The 16,639-nt window shown below is 39.5% G+C and overlaps 3 protein-coding genes and 2 pseudogenes across 3 annotated transcripts; 3 read left to right on the top strand and 2 right to left on the bottom strand.

The window, feature by feature from the left end:
- The first annotated feature begins 785 nt into the window (after nt 1-785).
- Nucleotides 786-3,936, top strand: LOC121794966 (annotated as a pseudogene).
- Nucleotides 3,937-5,292: 1,356 nt separating this feature from the next.
- Nucleotides 5,293-7,922, top strand: LOC121796571 (endoglucanase 5-like). The gene is made up of 9 exons (XM_042195393.1): nt 5,293-5,487; nt 5,583-5,795; nt 5,869-6,069; nt 6,162-6,248; nt 6,330-6,494; nt 6,570-6,693; nt 6,777-6,940; nt 7,015-7,408; nt 7,499-7,922. The coding sequence occupies exons 1-9, from the start codon at nt 5,293-5,295 to the stop codon at nt 7,792-7,794; spliced, it is 1,839 nt and encodes a 612-aa protein (XP_042051327.1). The 3' UTR covers nt 7,795-7,922.
- Nucleotides 7,923-8,248: 326 nt separating this feature from the next.
- LOC121796570 lies at nt 8,249-12,880 on the top strand (annotated as a pseudogene).
- Nucleotides 12,881-15,043: 2,163 nt separating this feature from the next.
- LOC121796569 lies at nt 15,044-15,460 on the bottom strand. Its single transcript, XM_042195392.1, has one exon. It carries the CDS (start codon nt 15,458-15,460, stop codon nt 15,044-15,046), a length of 417 nt encoding a protein of 138 aa, XP_042051326.1.
- Nucleotides 15,461-15,479: 19 nt separating this feature from the next.
- Nucleotides 15,480-16,274, bottom strand: LOC121796568. The gene is made up of 2 exons (XM_042195391.1): nt 15,746-16,274; nt 15,480-15,508 (listed from the first exon to the last, which is right to left on the bottom strand). Exons 1-2 carry the CDS (start codon nt 16,272-16,274, stop codon nt 15,480-15,482), a joined length of 558 nt encoding a protein of 185 aa, XP_042051325.1.
- Between the last annotated feature and the right edge of the window lie 365 nt (nt 16,275-16,639).

The raw sequence follows: 16,639 nt of genomic DNA, 5'->3' as shown, positions 1-16,639 counted from the left end.
GTAGAGATCAGCCTCACTGATGATGAGCGAAATCCACAATGATATCGGTTTCGATATTGTCCACAATCCATGAGAAGACGATTAGATCCGTCTCCTCCCAGTCATCATACTCCTTGCTTCCCGGCAACAGTGGAGCCGGTTTTCCGGTTATATGGGAGTAACCTCCCCTACTCCCTATCGCAACTTTCATCAGCCGCGACCACAGTGGGTAGTTCCCTCCGTTGAGTTTGAGTGCAACAGTTACATTCTTACTTGCTCGTATCTTACTACTTGATGATTCTATCGTTGGTTTCTCTTCGTCTGACATTTTAGGTATTGGTTTGAATTTGTTTGCTCACTGGTTTTGGTTGATTTGGCCGAGATTGGTATGGGCAATGATGAAAGAAATTCTGAGCCCTAGTTCAAAGCCTGCTCTGATACCATGATAAAACAAGTTTTAGGGGAAATCGTTCCTCTCATTCTTGTTTTTCAGAATACAGATTTACATGTCTCTTTATAGGCCATCAAGAATACAATTAAGGTAAGTCTAATTACCCTAAACCTAATATCCTATACAAAGTAAATAATCTATTACTTATCTTTCTACTAATTGTGATTGCAGGAAATCAGTCTCTTATTGCCATAGGATCTTCCTTCCAACAGAGGGCTTATTTGGTAAACAACTCACAGCATTAATGGTAACCTATTTGTGGATGCAAATCGTTCATAGCGAACAACCTGTACTAGTACCATTCCCGTGGGACCCACACGCTTCAATTCTATCAAGTTTTATTTCTTTTCATTTCATTTCGGCGAGCAAACATCATGTGTTCCAAGTTTTAGTTGAAATGCTAATTTCGTGCAACTATCATCAATCTAGCTAATAAATATTTCGAGTGCTAGGATGTTTAACCATCTATACACATGATCATGTCCATTTCTTACCCAATGGCAGCAGCTGCTGTAGTAAATGGTCTCCAGGCCGCCAGTTTCCGGCCACTCATGATGGCTGTTGGGAATATCAAGAGTTTTTAGGCAACTTACTGCAACCCCTCATTTGCTTTGCACTCTAATGCAAGCACCTTCAAGATTATTTGTAGTTTGAGCTCAACGGGGTGGATGAAATTTGATGAAGATGGTGGCCCACCATGATGGTGTCGCCTTTGGAGTGTGGTCGCAGGTCGACAAACTCCCCTCTACTGCTCTTCTTACCAGGTCTGTCTCTCTGTCTCTCTTGTATATGTTGTATATGTAGCTTGATGATGATGTAGTTTCACAGGGATCGATGGCAACAGACTTGGTCTAACATTGCACCATGAAAAACTTGGACAGTAAGCTCTTCCACTTTGTACAACATGTATTCCACTTGATGAACATCTATACGACTACATACTCATGTAATCAAGCCTTTACCTCATACATGTGTCATATTTCCTATGTTTTGCATGTATAAAGGATTTTCGATATGTGGTGCTTGCACGTTCCTATATCAGACCGAACGCCACTGGCTGGTCCCCACCCCTCTCTCTCATTCTCCTATACCTTTTTTCTGCATTTTCATTTATATCTTGTGTTGTAGACCTAGTTGTGCTAGTTCAAAATACAGTTAGGGAAGAGCAAGATCAATCAACAAAAAGGCCAATATATCTAGCTGGAGAGTCCCTTGGAGCATCTCTTGCACTTCTTGTTGCTGCACACAATCCCGATATCGATTTTGTTCTAATCCTGACAAATCCAGGCAGGGAGTTGTGTGTTAGATATCATCAAGACAACCATGAATCTTTAGACAGATAAGTAATATTTATTATTGTCTTATTTTGCATAAGGACAGCTACAAAATTAAGCAAATGCTTGGTGCAAAGTGTTTTGCCTTTGTCGAATATGATCCTGCATAATCAACTAAATGCTGGATTGCTCAACTGGATGAGCTCAATACCAGGTTGTCCTACTTATTACTAACCAACGCCGATCATCTGAATCTGCTTATAATTCTATCAAGTTTCTTACTTGCTTTAACCGTTGGTATTCAAAAGTAGAAACTGTTATGTGGAAGCTGAAGATGATTCAGGAGATGCAAACATATTTGAATTCACATCTTAATGCTGTCAAAGCTCTGACAATGATATTTACAAGGTTATGTTCGATTCTCTGCTGCCTCGATTCTACATGTTTCAAATAACTAATTTCACACACAATTGATGAATCTTAGTTATGATCAAACATGTGCAGTGGGAAGGATATGCTCCTGACAAGCATAACAGAAGATGAAAGGCTTAGCAGCATGCTGCAAAATAGTCAGACTCATTCATTTATTGGCAACGATGATCCTCTATTTGGGGTAAGGAAACAAAGTCCGTTTTTTATGGTTTTCCAATGGTGGAAACGTAGACTGTGTTACTTTTCATGTTATAAACATGTTATAAACAGGATCACAAGTTTGATTTAGTAGCAGCAATAAAGTGTGCCAGTCTTTACCGTTGTGGAGCATCCGCTGATTATGTGGCAGATTTCTTGCCACCAAGCCCTTCTGAACTGGAGTCAGCTTGTGAACCATTTAGGTAAAAAGTATAGTCAATGTCACACGATGCAACAAAAACTAACATAGTATGAATAAAAAACAAACCTCAGATGGATGGATGTGGTTGTGGATCCAGTGATGCTATCAACTGTAGGTGGAAAAGTAGTTTGAGGGCTAGCAGGAATTCCTTCAGAAGGACCCGTGTTATTAGTCAGCAACCATATGATGCTTGGACTGGACCTCGTCCCGATTCTGTCCAGGTTCTGGATTAAAGAGAACAGCAAACTCCGCACGATTGCTCACCCAGTATTCTTTGAAAAAATGAAGGATGGAAAAATACAAGACTATCCAATGTTTGATGTGGTCAGGATGACTGGTGGAGTTCCAGTTTCTGCAAATAATCTATACAGACTGTTTTCATTGAAGTCTCATGTTCTGCTGTACCCGGGAGGAGTGAGGGAGGCACTCCATCGTAAGGTACATCCAGTTTATGACTTGCTGGACAGATAATATACGACATTTTAGGCGTATATAATCTTTCAATCATCATCCTCGGGGTGAGGAACACAAATTGATTTGGCCAGACGAACCAGAGTTTGTCCGCATGGCGGCTAGATTTGGGGAGAAAATTGTACCTTTTGGTACTGTTGGGGAGGATGATATTCTTCAAGTAAGTCTGCCTAGATTCCAACAGCTTTTATTGGCCTTATGCATTTTCAATTTTTGTTCCATGATTGTTTTTTTTCTTTGAAACCAGTTGTTATTAGACTGTGGTGATCAGATGAAGATTCCACCTCTCAAGGCCCTAATAGAAGAATTAACTAATGAGACTGCCAGGTTGAGGTAAGTCAATAGTCAATATTAGCTTTTATGCAAGCAATGGTCTTCCTGTGATTTGAAGTAAAAGTTTACGATTATCTGTCTTTATTCATTTTTTAGAGTAAAAATGGTGATACAGGAGTAATGCAGAAGGAGAGATTGGGAAGCAATTTATGTACTGTCCCGTTGCTCTACCGAAATTACCTGGCCGATTTTATTTCTTGTTCGGGGAGCCAATCTCCACAGAAGGTAGCAGTATATATAGTGTCTGAATCAAGCTAGAAAAGTCCACTATCAAGTAACATTCTTGCTTTGGTGTGTTGATGCAGGAAAGAAGGATGTATTAACAAACAAAGACAGAGCAAGAGAAGTGTATTTAGAGGTAAAGGCAGAGAAATGCATCGAATATTTGAAGGACAGAAGAGAAAAGGATCCATATAGGAATCTTTTAGTTCGTCTGTCTTATCAGAGCTACCATGGCTTCGATTCCCCGGTCCCAACTTTTGAAGTCTGATCAAACTTCTAGAGACACTTCTAAGCTTCATCACTGCATTTGCTTTCAATGTATACACGTACATTCTTAAAGCTTATAAGGAGTAGTACTTTTGTTCCTTGTTTAAGTAAAATATGCTAACAATACTAAGTCCTTAGTTTCCACATAAGTTCCCATGTAAACTATTGGTAAAGAAGAACAACATGCAGAAAAGATAATTTCAAACACTTATTTTTAACATGTTTAGATGGTAGAATTATTGGTATTTATTTGGGGGCAATTTTATGTTGATGATAGTTGGAACTAATATAATATACTTCATAGTATATACAAAATGGGAGATATGCTTTTTTCCAGTCATTCACTCCTTTCTATGGCTTCCCTTTCTAACTTCACTCAAGTTGGTAAGAAATTTTATGTGGGGAGGAATGTAAATTATGGGCCCATGATTTAAAAATATTACAAGTAGTTTTATCCATTACATAATTTACATATTAGTACTAGTATACTATTCTATTCAAGGATCATGATTCATGATTTTGAGGCATAATATCTCTACCAAAGTGCTATAATATGATTTAATTAGTGATTTTGCATTATTTTTCTTTTTATTAATTCTAAAAATTAATAGTACAACTTAAGTAAAAGATGTAATAAAATGTTTTTGTTTTCCTTTTTTTCCTTTTTCATTTTGCACCGATTGGTGTTTTTTTTAGACAGATATTTTTGCATTGATTGCTATAGCCTATAGTTGCACATAAAACTCACATAGTCCATTTTAAAAGGGGTTCTCTTTTTCGGAACAATTTTATGGGTATACGAAATGTTCTTATTGACTAGTGACTCTTTGATACATTTTAAATCACAATTGAGTTTCATGTACGGCAGAAAATGGAGACGTTAATTAATAATCACAATAATGATCATTATTGTTTATTGATGCATACAAGAAAGCTGCTAATAAATATGAGCCGGAGTGATTTATTTTCGCTAGTAACACGATAAATCAAAATTTAATATTATTTCAAAATTCAAATAGAGTTTGATACACTTCCAAGATATATATAGGACCATAGCAAAAAAGGTTGACAATTACTGAATAAAACCATAAATACAATCAAACACCAAATCACCAACGTTATATATCCCCATAGATTCCTAACTTGTAGTATAAAATACTAACACACATGATTCTATCTGGTCCAAAACAAAGATTATTTTCATGTCCCCTCAAAACCATTCAACAAAAAAATTCATTGAATTAATATCATTTAAATTCGTCAAACCCAACGTGGGAAGCTCAATCTTTAATTGCATCAATTTACAAGAACGTGGAGGCTACCATCCTATGCTCTCCTCCCACTCATTCATATTCCTCACAAAACCTTTATACATTGTCACTCTACCTACCCTCCTCTATAATTATATAAATAGACGTGACATACAAAAATATGATCACATCTTCTAAACCCAAAACCAAGAAATGGCAGCAACCACACACGCCATTTTAGTCCTCTTACTCGGCCTCGTTGCCGCTGCAGTCGAGTCCTTCGACTATAGCGCTGCCCTCGATAAAACCTTGCTCTTCTTGGAGGCGCAAAGATCCGGTAAATTACCTCCAACCCAACGTGTAAAATGGCGCGGTAATTCCGGCCTTGGCGACGGTTATTCGCAAGGGGTAATAATTAAGTCCCATACCAAATATCACCTACATTAATTAATTTCATAGGTTTATATATTCTATGATGATGTTAACTTATATTTTTATTTTAGGTGAATTTGGTGGGAGGATACTATGATGCAGGAGACCACGTAAAATTTGGTTTACCAATGGCGTATAGTGTGACAATGTTGTCATGGGCAGCTATTGATTTTAAGGAAGATTTCATTAAATTAAATCAAATGGGACATGTTTTGGAGGCAATAAAATGGGGAACTGATTATTTCATCAAATGCCACCCTCAACAAAATGTGCTATGGGGGCAGGTATATATATCATTCAACAAAATAAATAAAAAATGCTAATGTGACCATGGTGAAACTAATGTGATTTAATTAGGTTGGAGATGGAGTGTCGGATCACTATTGCTGGCAACGGGCGGAGGACATGACGACGTCCCGGACTGCGTACAAGCTGGATGCCGAGCATCCCGGGTCCGACCTAGCTGGAGAAACCGCGGCCGCCTTGGCTGCCGCCTCTCTAGCTTTCAAGCCTTATGATTCTGCATATTCTAATCTTCTTTTAGTACATGCAAAACAGGTTAGTTAGTATAGTACTTATTCAATTTCTACACTTAAATATACTCAACTATACAAGTATTTGACAAGTGAGTTTCTTTTTTCTCTCTCTAGATTTTCTCATTTGCAGACAGATTCAGAGGCTTGTTTAGTGATTCAATTGGAAACTCCAAGCAATTCTATACATCATCTGGTTACTATGTAAGTTTTTTTTCCCATTTCTTTTACATAGTATTTCATTTATTTTCTAAAAATATTAGTTAATCACATTCTATCTCTTAGGATGAACTGTTATGGGGTGCAACATGGCTACACAGAGCTACAAACGATGAATATTACTTGAAATATGTTGTTGACAACTGCGCCGCCTTTGGAGGAACCGGCTGGGCCGTCAAAGAATTCTCGTGGGACAACAAGTATGCCGGAGTTCAAATCCTTCTCACAAAGGTAAACCACGATCATCAAACACATACACAAAAACAATCAATGTACTAATTCAACTATTATGATATCCACCTGCAGATGCTTCTGGAAGGCCGTGCTGGAAGTTACGCCTCCACGTTGCAGCAGTATCAGGCGAAGGCCGACTACTTCACCTGCGCGTGCATGCAAAAGAACGATGGATACAACGTAAAGTTGACTCATGGTTAGCCCACATTCTTCTATATATGTAATCCATTTCCAAGAATTTCTGCATTTTTTGACTGACTGGTTATTGTTGGTAATTAGGTGGCCTTATCTATGTACGTGAGTGGAACAACTTGCAGTACTCTGCCTCGGCTTCTTTCCTCCTCACCGTCTACTCTGACTACCTCACCACAGCCAAGAAGTCCGTGCAATGCCCAGATGGCCTAATCCAGCCTCAACAAATCCTCAACTTTGCCAAATCACAAGTACTGTTTTTCCCACTTCCCTGTTTACCAACATTGGTTGTTGTCTTGTCTTAACCCTAACATTGCAAATGCAGGCTGACTACATTCTTGGTAAGAACCCCAAGTCCTTGAGCTACTTGGTGGGCTATGGCCAGAGCTATCCAATCCATGTCCACCACAGGGGCGCCTCCATCGCTCCCGTCTCTATCCTACACGCTTCTGTTGGATGTGTTGAGGGGTTCGAGACTTGGTACAAGCGCAACGAGGCCAACCCCAATGTCATCCATGGAGCCCTTGTGGGAGGCCCCAATGCCAATGATGAGTTCACAGATGACAGATCTGTTTACGACCAGACTGAGCCTACATTGTCTGGAACTGCCCCTCTTGTTGGAGTTTTCACAAGACTGCACATTCTCTCTTCCAGTCCTTACCACAAACCACAAGGCCCTCCATCTCAACACTATGCACCAGTTCCCCAACCCAAAGCAGGTAAAGTAACATCAACAAACATGAACTACTATAACAAGATTCCATATTAGTTTATTATGATCCTAACATAATTACACCATGGATCATCAGCTCCAGCTGTCCCAGTTGAGTTTCTTCACTCCATAACGAACTCGTGGATGGTTGGGTCGGAGAAGTATTACCGTCACAAAGTGGTAGTGAAGAACATCTCAGAGAAGCCTATAGGGGGGCTGAAGCTGCAGCTTGAGGGGCTGACAGGATCACTGTGGGGGCTCAATCCAACACAGGCTAAGAATACTTATGAGCTTCCACAATGGATTCAAACACTACAGCCTAATTCGGAGTGCTCTTTCGTCTACATTCAAGGTGGAGCTCAAGCCAAAATTTCGGTTCTAGGCTACAACTAATCAATCAAGAAGGGAAAATTTTTAATTTTGTATAGTATTTTTCTTGAGGATTTGATTGTATTAGAATGGAAAGTGGCTGCTGCTGTTTTTATCTTTTCTATGTCAATGAAGTTATTAGTTTTCCAACACTAATAAACTATGCCATAATTTTTTCTATATAAGATTCTAGGACAATTAAGAGGTGACTGAATAAAACAACAAAACACATACACAAGACAGAACTAAGTCAACAATTTTTAAAAAAGAAAAATAAACTATTTCCCTTCATAAAAGAAACAGACAAATATAGGTTGTTGAATATCGATAATGAAACACACACACACACACTCTCCGGCCGGCAACTTTGTCTTCATCCCGTTCCATCTCTACTCATACACACATTACACATACTAAAAGATGCCTAATTTCACCCTTTTTATATATATACGCAAACCCCTTGCAGCTCACATAGTCAATGACTACCTTTTCATATTTGAACGCGATGATGATGATAGGTCTCTTGATTTTCCTGTTTGTTTCTATCAACGGCGTGCCATTGGCCGAGTCCTCCACTCTCGGGGCGGGGTATATTTCACGGTTGCTGGAGATTCAAGACCGCGAGAGAGCGCCGCCGTCTGTCCAAGTCGCCGCCGCTCACACTGCCCTCAACCGCCTCATTCCCTCCCATTCTTCCAGTTTTCAGTTCCGCATCATCTCTAAGGCACCCTACTACTCTCCATCTTCTCTTTATCTTGCTTTATAGCTTATTCAATTCACTCACTATCTTTCTTTCTTCATGTTATGGGTTTTTGGATTTAGAAAATTTACGGAGTAATGGACTTGTGATTTCCCTTTTTGTCCCCTTACTGCAATTAATGCTAAATTAGTAAGGTCATCCACTACGCTGTGTCTATACCGTCCCTTAAACCGTCTCTTAACTACTATTTGAGCACTATTTGAGGGCCCCACTGTCCTTTTTCCTCCATCCCTTAACTAAGGGACGGAACCTGGAACGCTCCGTCTCTTAAACGTCTCTATACCGTCCCTTAATTACTATTCATTCAATTTCATTTAGAATTTTTTTTCTACCCAATTCAATTTAAACAAACACACATTATTAAAAACCACACTTTATTAAAAAACACACAAACTAAATAAACACACAAAATAAAAAAGACACAAAATAAAAAAACACACAAAAAAAAAACTACTCCGCCGGCGAATCATCCTCTGGAGACGGTCGAGGTTTAGGGGGTGTCGGAAGGTCAAGTTGTGCTGCCATAGCAACAATTCCGTTCCACCAGGCCGTGAATTGGGCGTACGAGAAGTGGGAAGTGTCCGCCACCATAAGTGTGTCGTAGTCTTTATCTTCTACCAGCATTTACAAACATCAGAAATTCGCGGATTCATCAGTGCTCAAGATTTGGATGATTTCTTCGGAGGTCCAGCTTTTCTAGCGTGGTCACGTATTGGAAATCTCCACGGGTAAGCTTACAGCCCTAAACTAACTTGTAAATCGACATGGGCAGTCTGACTAAAAGAAGAGCTTATGTTCTGGACATTTTTGCCAACTTATCTTACTTTAGTCTCACTGGCCTTTAATTGCAGGTGGGGTGGTCCGTTGCCTCAAACTTGGTTGGATCAGCAACTGGAGATGCAGAAGAGAATTCTTGACAGAATGTACGAGTTCGAAATGAATCCAGGTGCTTCAGTAATTGAGTGAGCCATGCTTACTGTTGACATTCCATGTTGAATGCAAAATGCAATTTCATACTCTCTCCATCCCCAAATAATATGTTAATACGGTAGACAAGCAAACTACATATGTCACCTATGGTCGAGTACTTGTGAAATTACGCAATAAGGATCTGAACCACAGCCCCCTTTTATGCTTGCCAAAAAATTTGGAATATTAATATTCATGTTATAAATTTTCATACAATTTTTCTTTTTTGAACTGAAAATATGAGTTGCATTGCAGTTCTCCCAGCCTTCTCCGGTAATGTTCCAGCAGCTCTTACAAGAGTATATCCATCTGCAGAAATAACTCGTCTAGGGAACTGGTGTGTACTTTGTTAGGATGTTTTATTTATATACGGAGTATTTTTTTTTATCTCAATGCATGCCGCTGTAATATATTTGAACAAAAGCATATTATATTGAACAAAACCATCATTATTAGTTTCGAAATAGATAGACTATAGTCATTCATGTTTCTTTCTCCTGGAAGTGAAAAGATCAGAAAATAATCATGCAATGCATTTTTCTGCAACATGACTCTTGAAGCTTGACACTGAACAAAAATAATGAATTATATGTAACTCAGTTGTTCCTTTTCTTGACCTTCTTCAGGTTTACTGTTAGGAGTGACCCCAAATGGTGCTGCACCTATCTCCTGGATGCAACAGATCCTTTGTTTGTCGAAATAGGGAGGGCTTTTATCACACAACAGTTGGCAGGTATTCAAGCTAGTTACTTACATTCACAGAAATCTGAGCTTGTGTTGGGCATTTATGTCTGAAATGAACTAAAGCTAGCATCTAATTGGCTTACTGATTATTTGGATATTTATCTGTTTCAGAATATGGAAAGACCAGTCACATATATAACTGGTAAGCTCCAAATTGGGCTTAAGTTTGCATGCACTTGCCAAGGCTATTTCTTCCGCTTTCACTTTGTACTTCCCTTAAATCTTTTGTGTCTCATTGTTATAAAATTAGCAGAAGTCTATATCTCTCCACATAAGTTCCATTATATTCTGTATTGTTGTTTGATGTGTTTTCCTATAAACCTGCCTATTCTAGTTTTATGGTTACTTGAATTTCAATAATATCTATTGCAGCGATACCTTTGATGAGAACACGCCTCCAGTAGCTGACCCGGAATACATCTCTTCATTAGCTGCTGCCATTTATAAGGGCATGGAAAGTGGCGATGATGATGCTGTTTGGCTGATGCAGGTGAGATACAAAAGCCCCATTATCACTTTTTTATAATGCAGCAATAATGATGGGAAGTAACTCCGATGCCTTGAGCCCACAGTGAATACATCGTGACTCTAGAAGTTTTACTTGTGTTATGTAGGGTTGGCTTTTTACTGACGATCCATTTTGGAAGCCTCCACAGATGAAGGTAGAATCTAATTCTTCACAAATTAGATTTTTTCTTTTGATTTAACTTCCCAGAAAAACATGCACATACCCTATTAAGTAATATGAACAAACGTGGGAATCCTTAACATGTACAGTGAGGACTTGAACCAAAAGCATAGAATGCAGCAGCTTTGGCTTCGCGGTTTTGCCATAATATTTTCTACTTTTTTTTCCCTTCAATTAACATTATCATTTACAGGCACTCTTGCATTCTGTTCCTCTTGGAAAGTTGGTTGTTCTTGATCTATTCGCGGAAGTTAAACCAGTCTGGGCTACTTCAGAACAGTTCTATGGCGTACCTTACATCTGGTACGTTCTTTCCTCATGATTTTGTGTATGTTCCGTTTGTTATGTGAGGCTATATCTTTGCAAGTTGATGTGTTCAGGTGTATGCTGCACAACTTTGCTGGTAACATCGAAATGTATGGTTTTGTCGACTCAGTGGGATCTGGACCTATAGATGCCCGTCTTAGTGAAAATTCAACCATGGCAACTCCACTGACTCAAATTAGTGTTTTCTTTTGTTCTCGGATTTCCTCTCTTTCTTTTTACCTATTTCCAGTCTCACTTTCATTGCATGCTTCTTCCTTGTTCATACCTTTTAGGTTGGTGTTGGGATGTCAATGGAAGGCATAGAGCAGAATCCCGCTGTTTATGATCTCATGTCTGAAATGGCGTTTCGATGGGACAGAGTTGACGTGACGGTACTTAAATCTGTTTGCCGCTGATCATTAGCTCTTTGCATTGAAATGTAACCGCAGCTTCTTTTTCTCGCCTCCAGACATGGATTGCCACGTATGTCCAACGACGGTATGGGAAGCTGGTTCCATCGATTCAAGATGCCTGGAAAATCTTACATCAAACATTATATAACTGCACAGATGGCTTAATGGTAAGTATGAACAATTCAGAATCATAAATATTGAGTTTGTTACAGTGATGATATTGAAACAATTGTATGTGGTTTTTCATTTCATTTATGTAACAGGACAAGAACAGAGATGTAGTTGTATCATTTCCAGAATTCACTCTTTACTTCTTCCCTACTGCCATTACACGTAGCGCGTCGCCTAAGTCTCAGCCGAGCTGTCGATGAACAAAATAGGTACGACTATACTCACCCTCATCTATGGTATCCGACTTCAGAAGTAATCCGTGCGCTGCAAATGTTCATCGACCAGCTCTCGGAAAGCAGCACTTACAGGTAGCTCCACTTTCCTAACCCTCCTAGTGTTTTCAGGCCGTGCGACGTTGTGGACCTAACGAGACAAGCATTGGCCAAATACGCAAACCACCTCTTCGTAGAGGTGCCTATCAGGGAGGTGATCTGCGGCAGCGTGAGGCGCCTCAGCCGGAAATTCCTGGGACTCGTGGATGACCCGTGGCTGGAGAGCGCGAAGAATCTCGCCCAAGACGACCAACAGAGGAAACAGGTAAGAATCCTCGTCCCAACATCATTCATCACTATGTTTAACTTGCGAATCGAGTGGAACGCAAGGACTCAGATCACAATGTGGTTCGACAACACAGACGACGAAGCTAACCTGCACCGCGACTACGGGAACAAGTACTGGAGTGGGATGTTGCACCTGCACGGCTACTACGATCTACTTCAAGTTCATGATACAGAGTCTGGAGAGAGGGGAGGGTTTCGAGATGAGAGAGTGGAGGAAGGAGTGGATCAAGCTAACAAACGAGTGGCAGAGCGGCGGCGGCGTGTTCTCCACCAGTAGCAGCGGCGACGCCCTCAACATATCGAGCTGGCTCTACGAAAAGTATTTGAAGGAATAATATTAGTGTTTAAGTCCCACATCGAAAGTGGAGAAGACACGTATGAGTGAGTGTGGTATAAATAATGAGCAGTGGAAAACAAAGCGGTCGGTGAGAACCGACCGGTCGCCGGGTAATAGGCTGCCTCTTTTGCAAACTCGCTCAGGCGGGCCTCCCAATACCTACCCCCAATTACAGTTTAACTTTTTTTTCTATTTATTGAAATAAATATGAAAATGTTTAATTTTAATTTGTTTATCGATGATTGGATTGGATTGGATTGGATTGGATTGGATTGGATTGGATTGGATTTGCTATTATAAGTAAACTTATCCAATTTAATTCGAGAGCGATCAAAATTCCCTTCAACATGTACCCATAAAAGCAATTTTGAATTTTCCAAGCCCTATAGTGTCTGCCTGCCTGCCCCTTTCACCAATTGAATGCGCTTCATATTTCCTTAAAAATGTAACATGCCTTTTGTTAATCCATAGATGATAATCATGCGTTACCGGTGGTGGCGATATTTATGCAATTTTAGTCCCATAAATAAAAGAAAGTGAAAAGATTTTTTTCAACCTATGTCAGTGGCGGATCCAGGACCCAAAAATGGCGGGGGCGGAACTTATATTTAAATATTAAAAATTTAATTTAATATTATTTTTAATAATAAAATAAATAAATATTATATTAATATTTAAGTAGCACTAGCTTCATTAATAAAATATAAACATGCTACAGCTTGCAAATATGTATTATTCATTTTAAAATAAAAAAATATATAAATATAAACATGCTTTAGCTTGCAAATATGTATTATTCATTTTAAAATATAAAATTATTGTAAATATATGTACATTTTAAATCACTGTAACTTAGTAAAAGTTTAGATTAGATAAAGTATTTAAAGGTATTATTTTGATAATAAGAAGAAATATGAATGGATAAAATAAAAAATGAAAAAAATATATTTTTGTTGAGGATTGAACCCTAGACATCTTAGTTAAAAATCCAACAAACAAACCATTGAACTACCGCATTTTATATGACATTTATTGAAAATAAAAATATTTCTACACTCTACGGAGTGAGCGGATATGCTATTTTCGACTTGATTCAATGAAAAATTTAGGCTCTCAGGACGGTCGGGTAGGGGCGACCGCCCCCACCTGCCCCCACCTGACCTATGTTGATAATAAAATGATATAAATAAAATCGGTGCGATTTGATTTAAAACTGAAGGATAAGTTTTATGCAGTACATTTATTTTATTCTTATAAATTCCATATAGTACTACTCCTATTATATATTTACAGCCAGCTCAAAGTGATCTTGTGTAATCTTGATGCCATACGGCCACCTCACTCTGAATCTTGGCGTCGAAAATCGATACGATTTGATCTTGGGCAATCCTTTATATCGTCTGCATCATCAATTTCTTTTAATATAATAATACTCTCCCCATTTCATAAAATAAGAATTTTGAAAACTATATAAATTTTAATACAGTAAAATAGCAGATATATAGAAAGAAAAAATGATTGAAATATTATTAGGAAATAATGAAACTTACTTTATAAGAAAAAAAGACTTCGAAAGAATAGGAAGAGACTATTTTGTGAGAGAGAATAAAATGAAAAACAGAAAATTAGTATTTTTATTGGAATGTTGAGAGAGTAGTTTGTAGCAGTATTAAAAAAAAGTAATGCCGTTTTTCTAAAACAAAGTTGGTGTGCCGTGTGTGTTGGCGTGTTTAGTGGGGTTGAGATTGTGCCGCGGGAATTTTTATTACTAGTATTTTTTATTACGTGGGAAATGGAAGCAAAGAGAATTGGATATCAGCATAATTGAGTAACAACCTTCCAATTTTTATTGCTTGATTCTGGATTTCGTTTTTTATTTTATCACGTGGTACTTACTAATAAATTCTCCATTAACAAGTTAAAATATTTCTATTTTCAGCAAATTGACAATGGTGCACTAGTGCCGAAAATTCTAAAGTTAGTTTTGCAAAAAATTGAATTATTGATGATTTAGACGTGTAACTGATGTAGTTTTGCAAAGTCGGTCCAATACCCCGCTTGTGTTGTCAAAATCTATTACTAAGAGCATCCACAGCGAATGCCCCACGGGGTGCCCTATTGGTTGCAACATCAGCACACTCTTTCTTTCTGCAATGGTTTCTCTTAATGTCCGCCCTATTAATTATTCATTTTTCATTTCAATTTTAATATTATTTTTTTATATTTACACATTATAAATAGTAAATTAGACTCTAAATTAAAGAACTAACAAAAAATATACATTAAAAAAAATTACAACAAAAATACTTAAAAAGAGATACAATTTCAACGACCACTACGTGTCCAAACTTCTTCAACCATGTCGTTCATGAGTTGAAGATGAGCTTGTTGGTTGCGCATGTTCTCCCGAGCTTGTAATCTCTCATTGACACCATAGGGGAAATCTCGAATGACCGTCGGGGTTGCATGACCTGCGCTTGATTCAGCTTCATCGTCGGACCAATCGCCAGCTCTTGCACCTTCATCGTGAATAATCATGTTGTGCAAGATGATGCACGCGTACATGACATTGGCGATATGATGCATGTACCAGGAACGAGTCGGGCCTTTCACTATTGCCCAACGTGCTTGAAGCACACCGAATCCTCGCTCCACGTCCTTCCGTGCAGACTCTTGCCGCTGTGCAAAAAGGGCTCTCTTCGCAACGTTGGGCAGGAGATCATCTTCAAGAAAACTGGTCATCTCGGGTATATGTCATCGGCTAAGTAGTACCCCATATGATGTTGTCGTCTGTTGGCAGTGAAATAGATAACCAGACCATTGCCATTGAATTGCTCGGTGAAGAGACTCGACGTGTTCAGCACGTTGATGTCGTTGTTGACCCCCACACGCCAACTTGAGCATGCCAGATCCAAATACGGTGGTCAACGATGGCTTCAAGGATCATCGTCGGGTGAGTACCCTTATACCCACTGGTGAATTGGCCTCTCCACGCTGTCGGACAATTCTTCCACTCCCAGTGCATACAATCAATGCTCCATAACATTCCAGGAAAGCTGTGCACCCTATCGTGCATCCTCATCAGGAACTGACAATCTTCGACATTCGGCTTGCGCAAATATGTGGCGCCGAAGGCGTCAATCACGCCCTCACAGAATTTTTCCACACTCCCGGCCAGTTGTATCATCGATGTGAAGATACTCGTCGAACATGTCTTCCGTGGTGCCATAGGCCAACTGGCGTAGCGCAACCGTGCACTTCGTAAGCGGGGATAGACCGATTCTGTTGGCCGCAACTTGCCGTTGCTGGAAGTACTCGTTGCAGGCCTCCATCGCGTGAACAATGCGGAGAAACAGTTCTCACCGCATCCTAAACCGTCGGCAAAAAATCGTCGGTCCCCACCAGGCTCTTCGGCCAAGTAGTCCTCGAACACACGTTGATGAGCTAGGCCATGCTCTCGACGGACAGATGTCTGGTGGCGGATGGGCCTCGGGACCTGCTCTTGCTCAAGTATTGCACGAATACCTGTGAGAATCTGGTTCCCGAAAGCAAACATTGCGCGTTCCATAGCCCAATTTATATCTTCTCCGGGAAACATTTTGGAAAAGTGAGTGAAAGAGAGATGTTTGATTGGAGAGATGTTGTGTGAGGATTGAGAGTTGTGTGAGAAATGAGTTAAAATAAGGTATATTTATAGATAGAAATTAAAAAAAATGAAAACGCGAAATCGGGCTCGGGCTCGATCGGGCATTGCGTTGCAATGGGTGCCCGAGTGGGATGACCGATCTTTCGGTCTACTCACTCGGGCGCCCTATCCATCGGGCGCCTGCAATGGTTTCCCAACGACGCCCGAGCCCGACCTCGCGCAATTGGGCGCAAGATCGGGCATCCATTGTGGATACTCTAACTCACAACCGCCAG

This window comes from Salvia splendens, chromosome 3 (assembly GCF_004379255.2).
Source record: "Salvia splendens isolate huo1 chromosome 3, SspV2, whole genome shotgun sequence".
NCBI lineage: Eukaryota > Viridiplantae > Streptophyta > Magnoliopsida > Lamiales > Lamiaceae > Salvia > Salvia splendens.
Note: the sequence above shows the minus strand (reverse complement) of the source record. Positions and strands in the feature narration are given on the sequence as shown.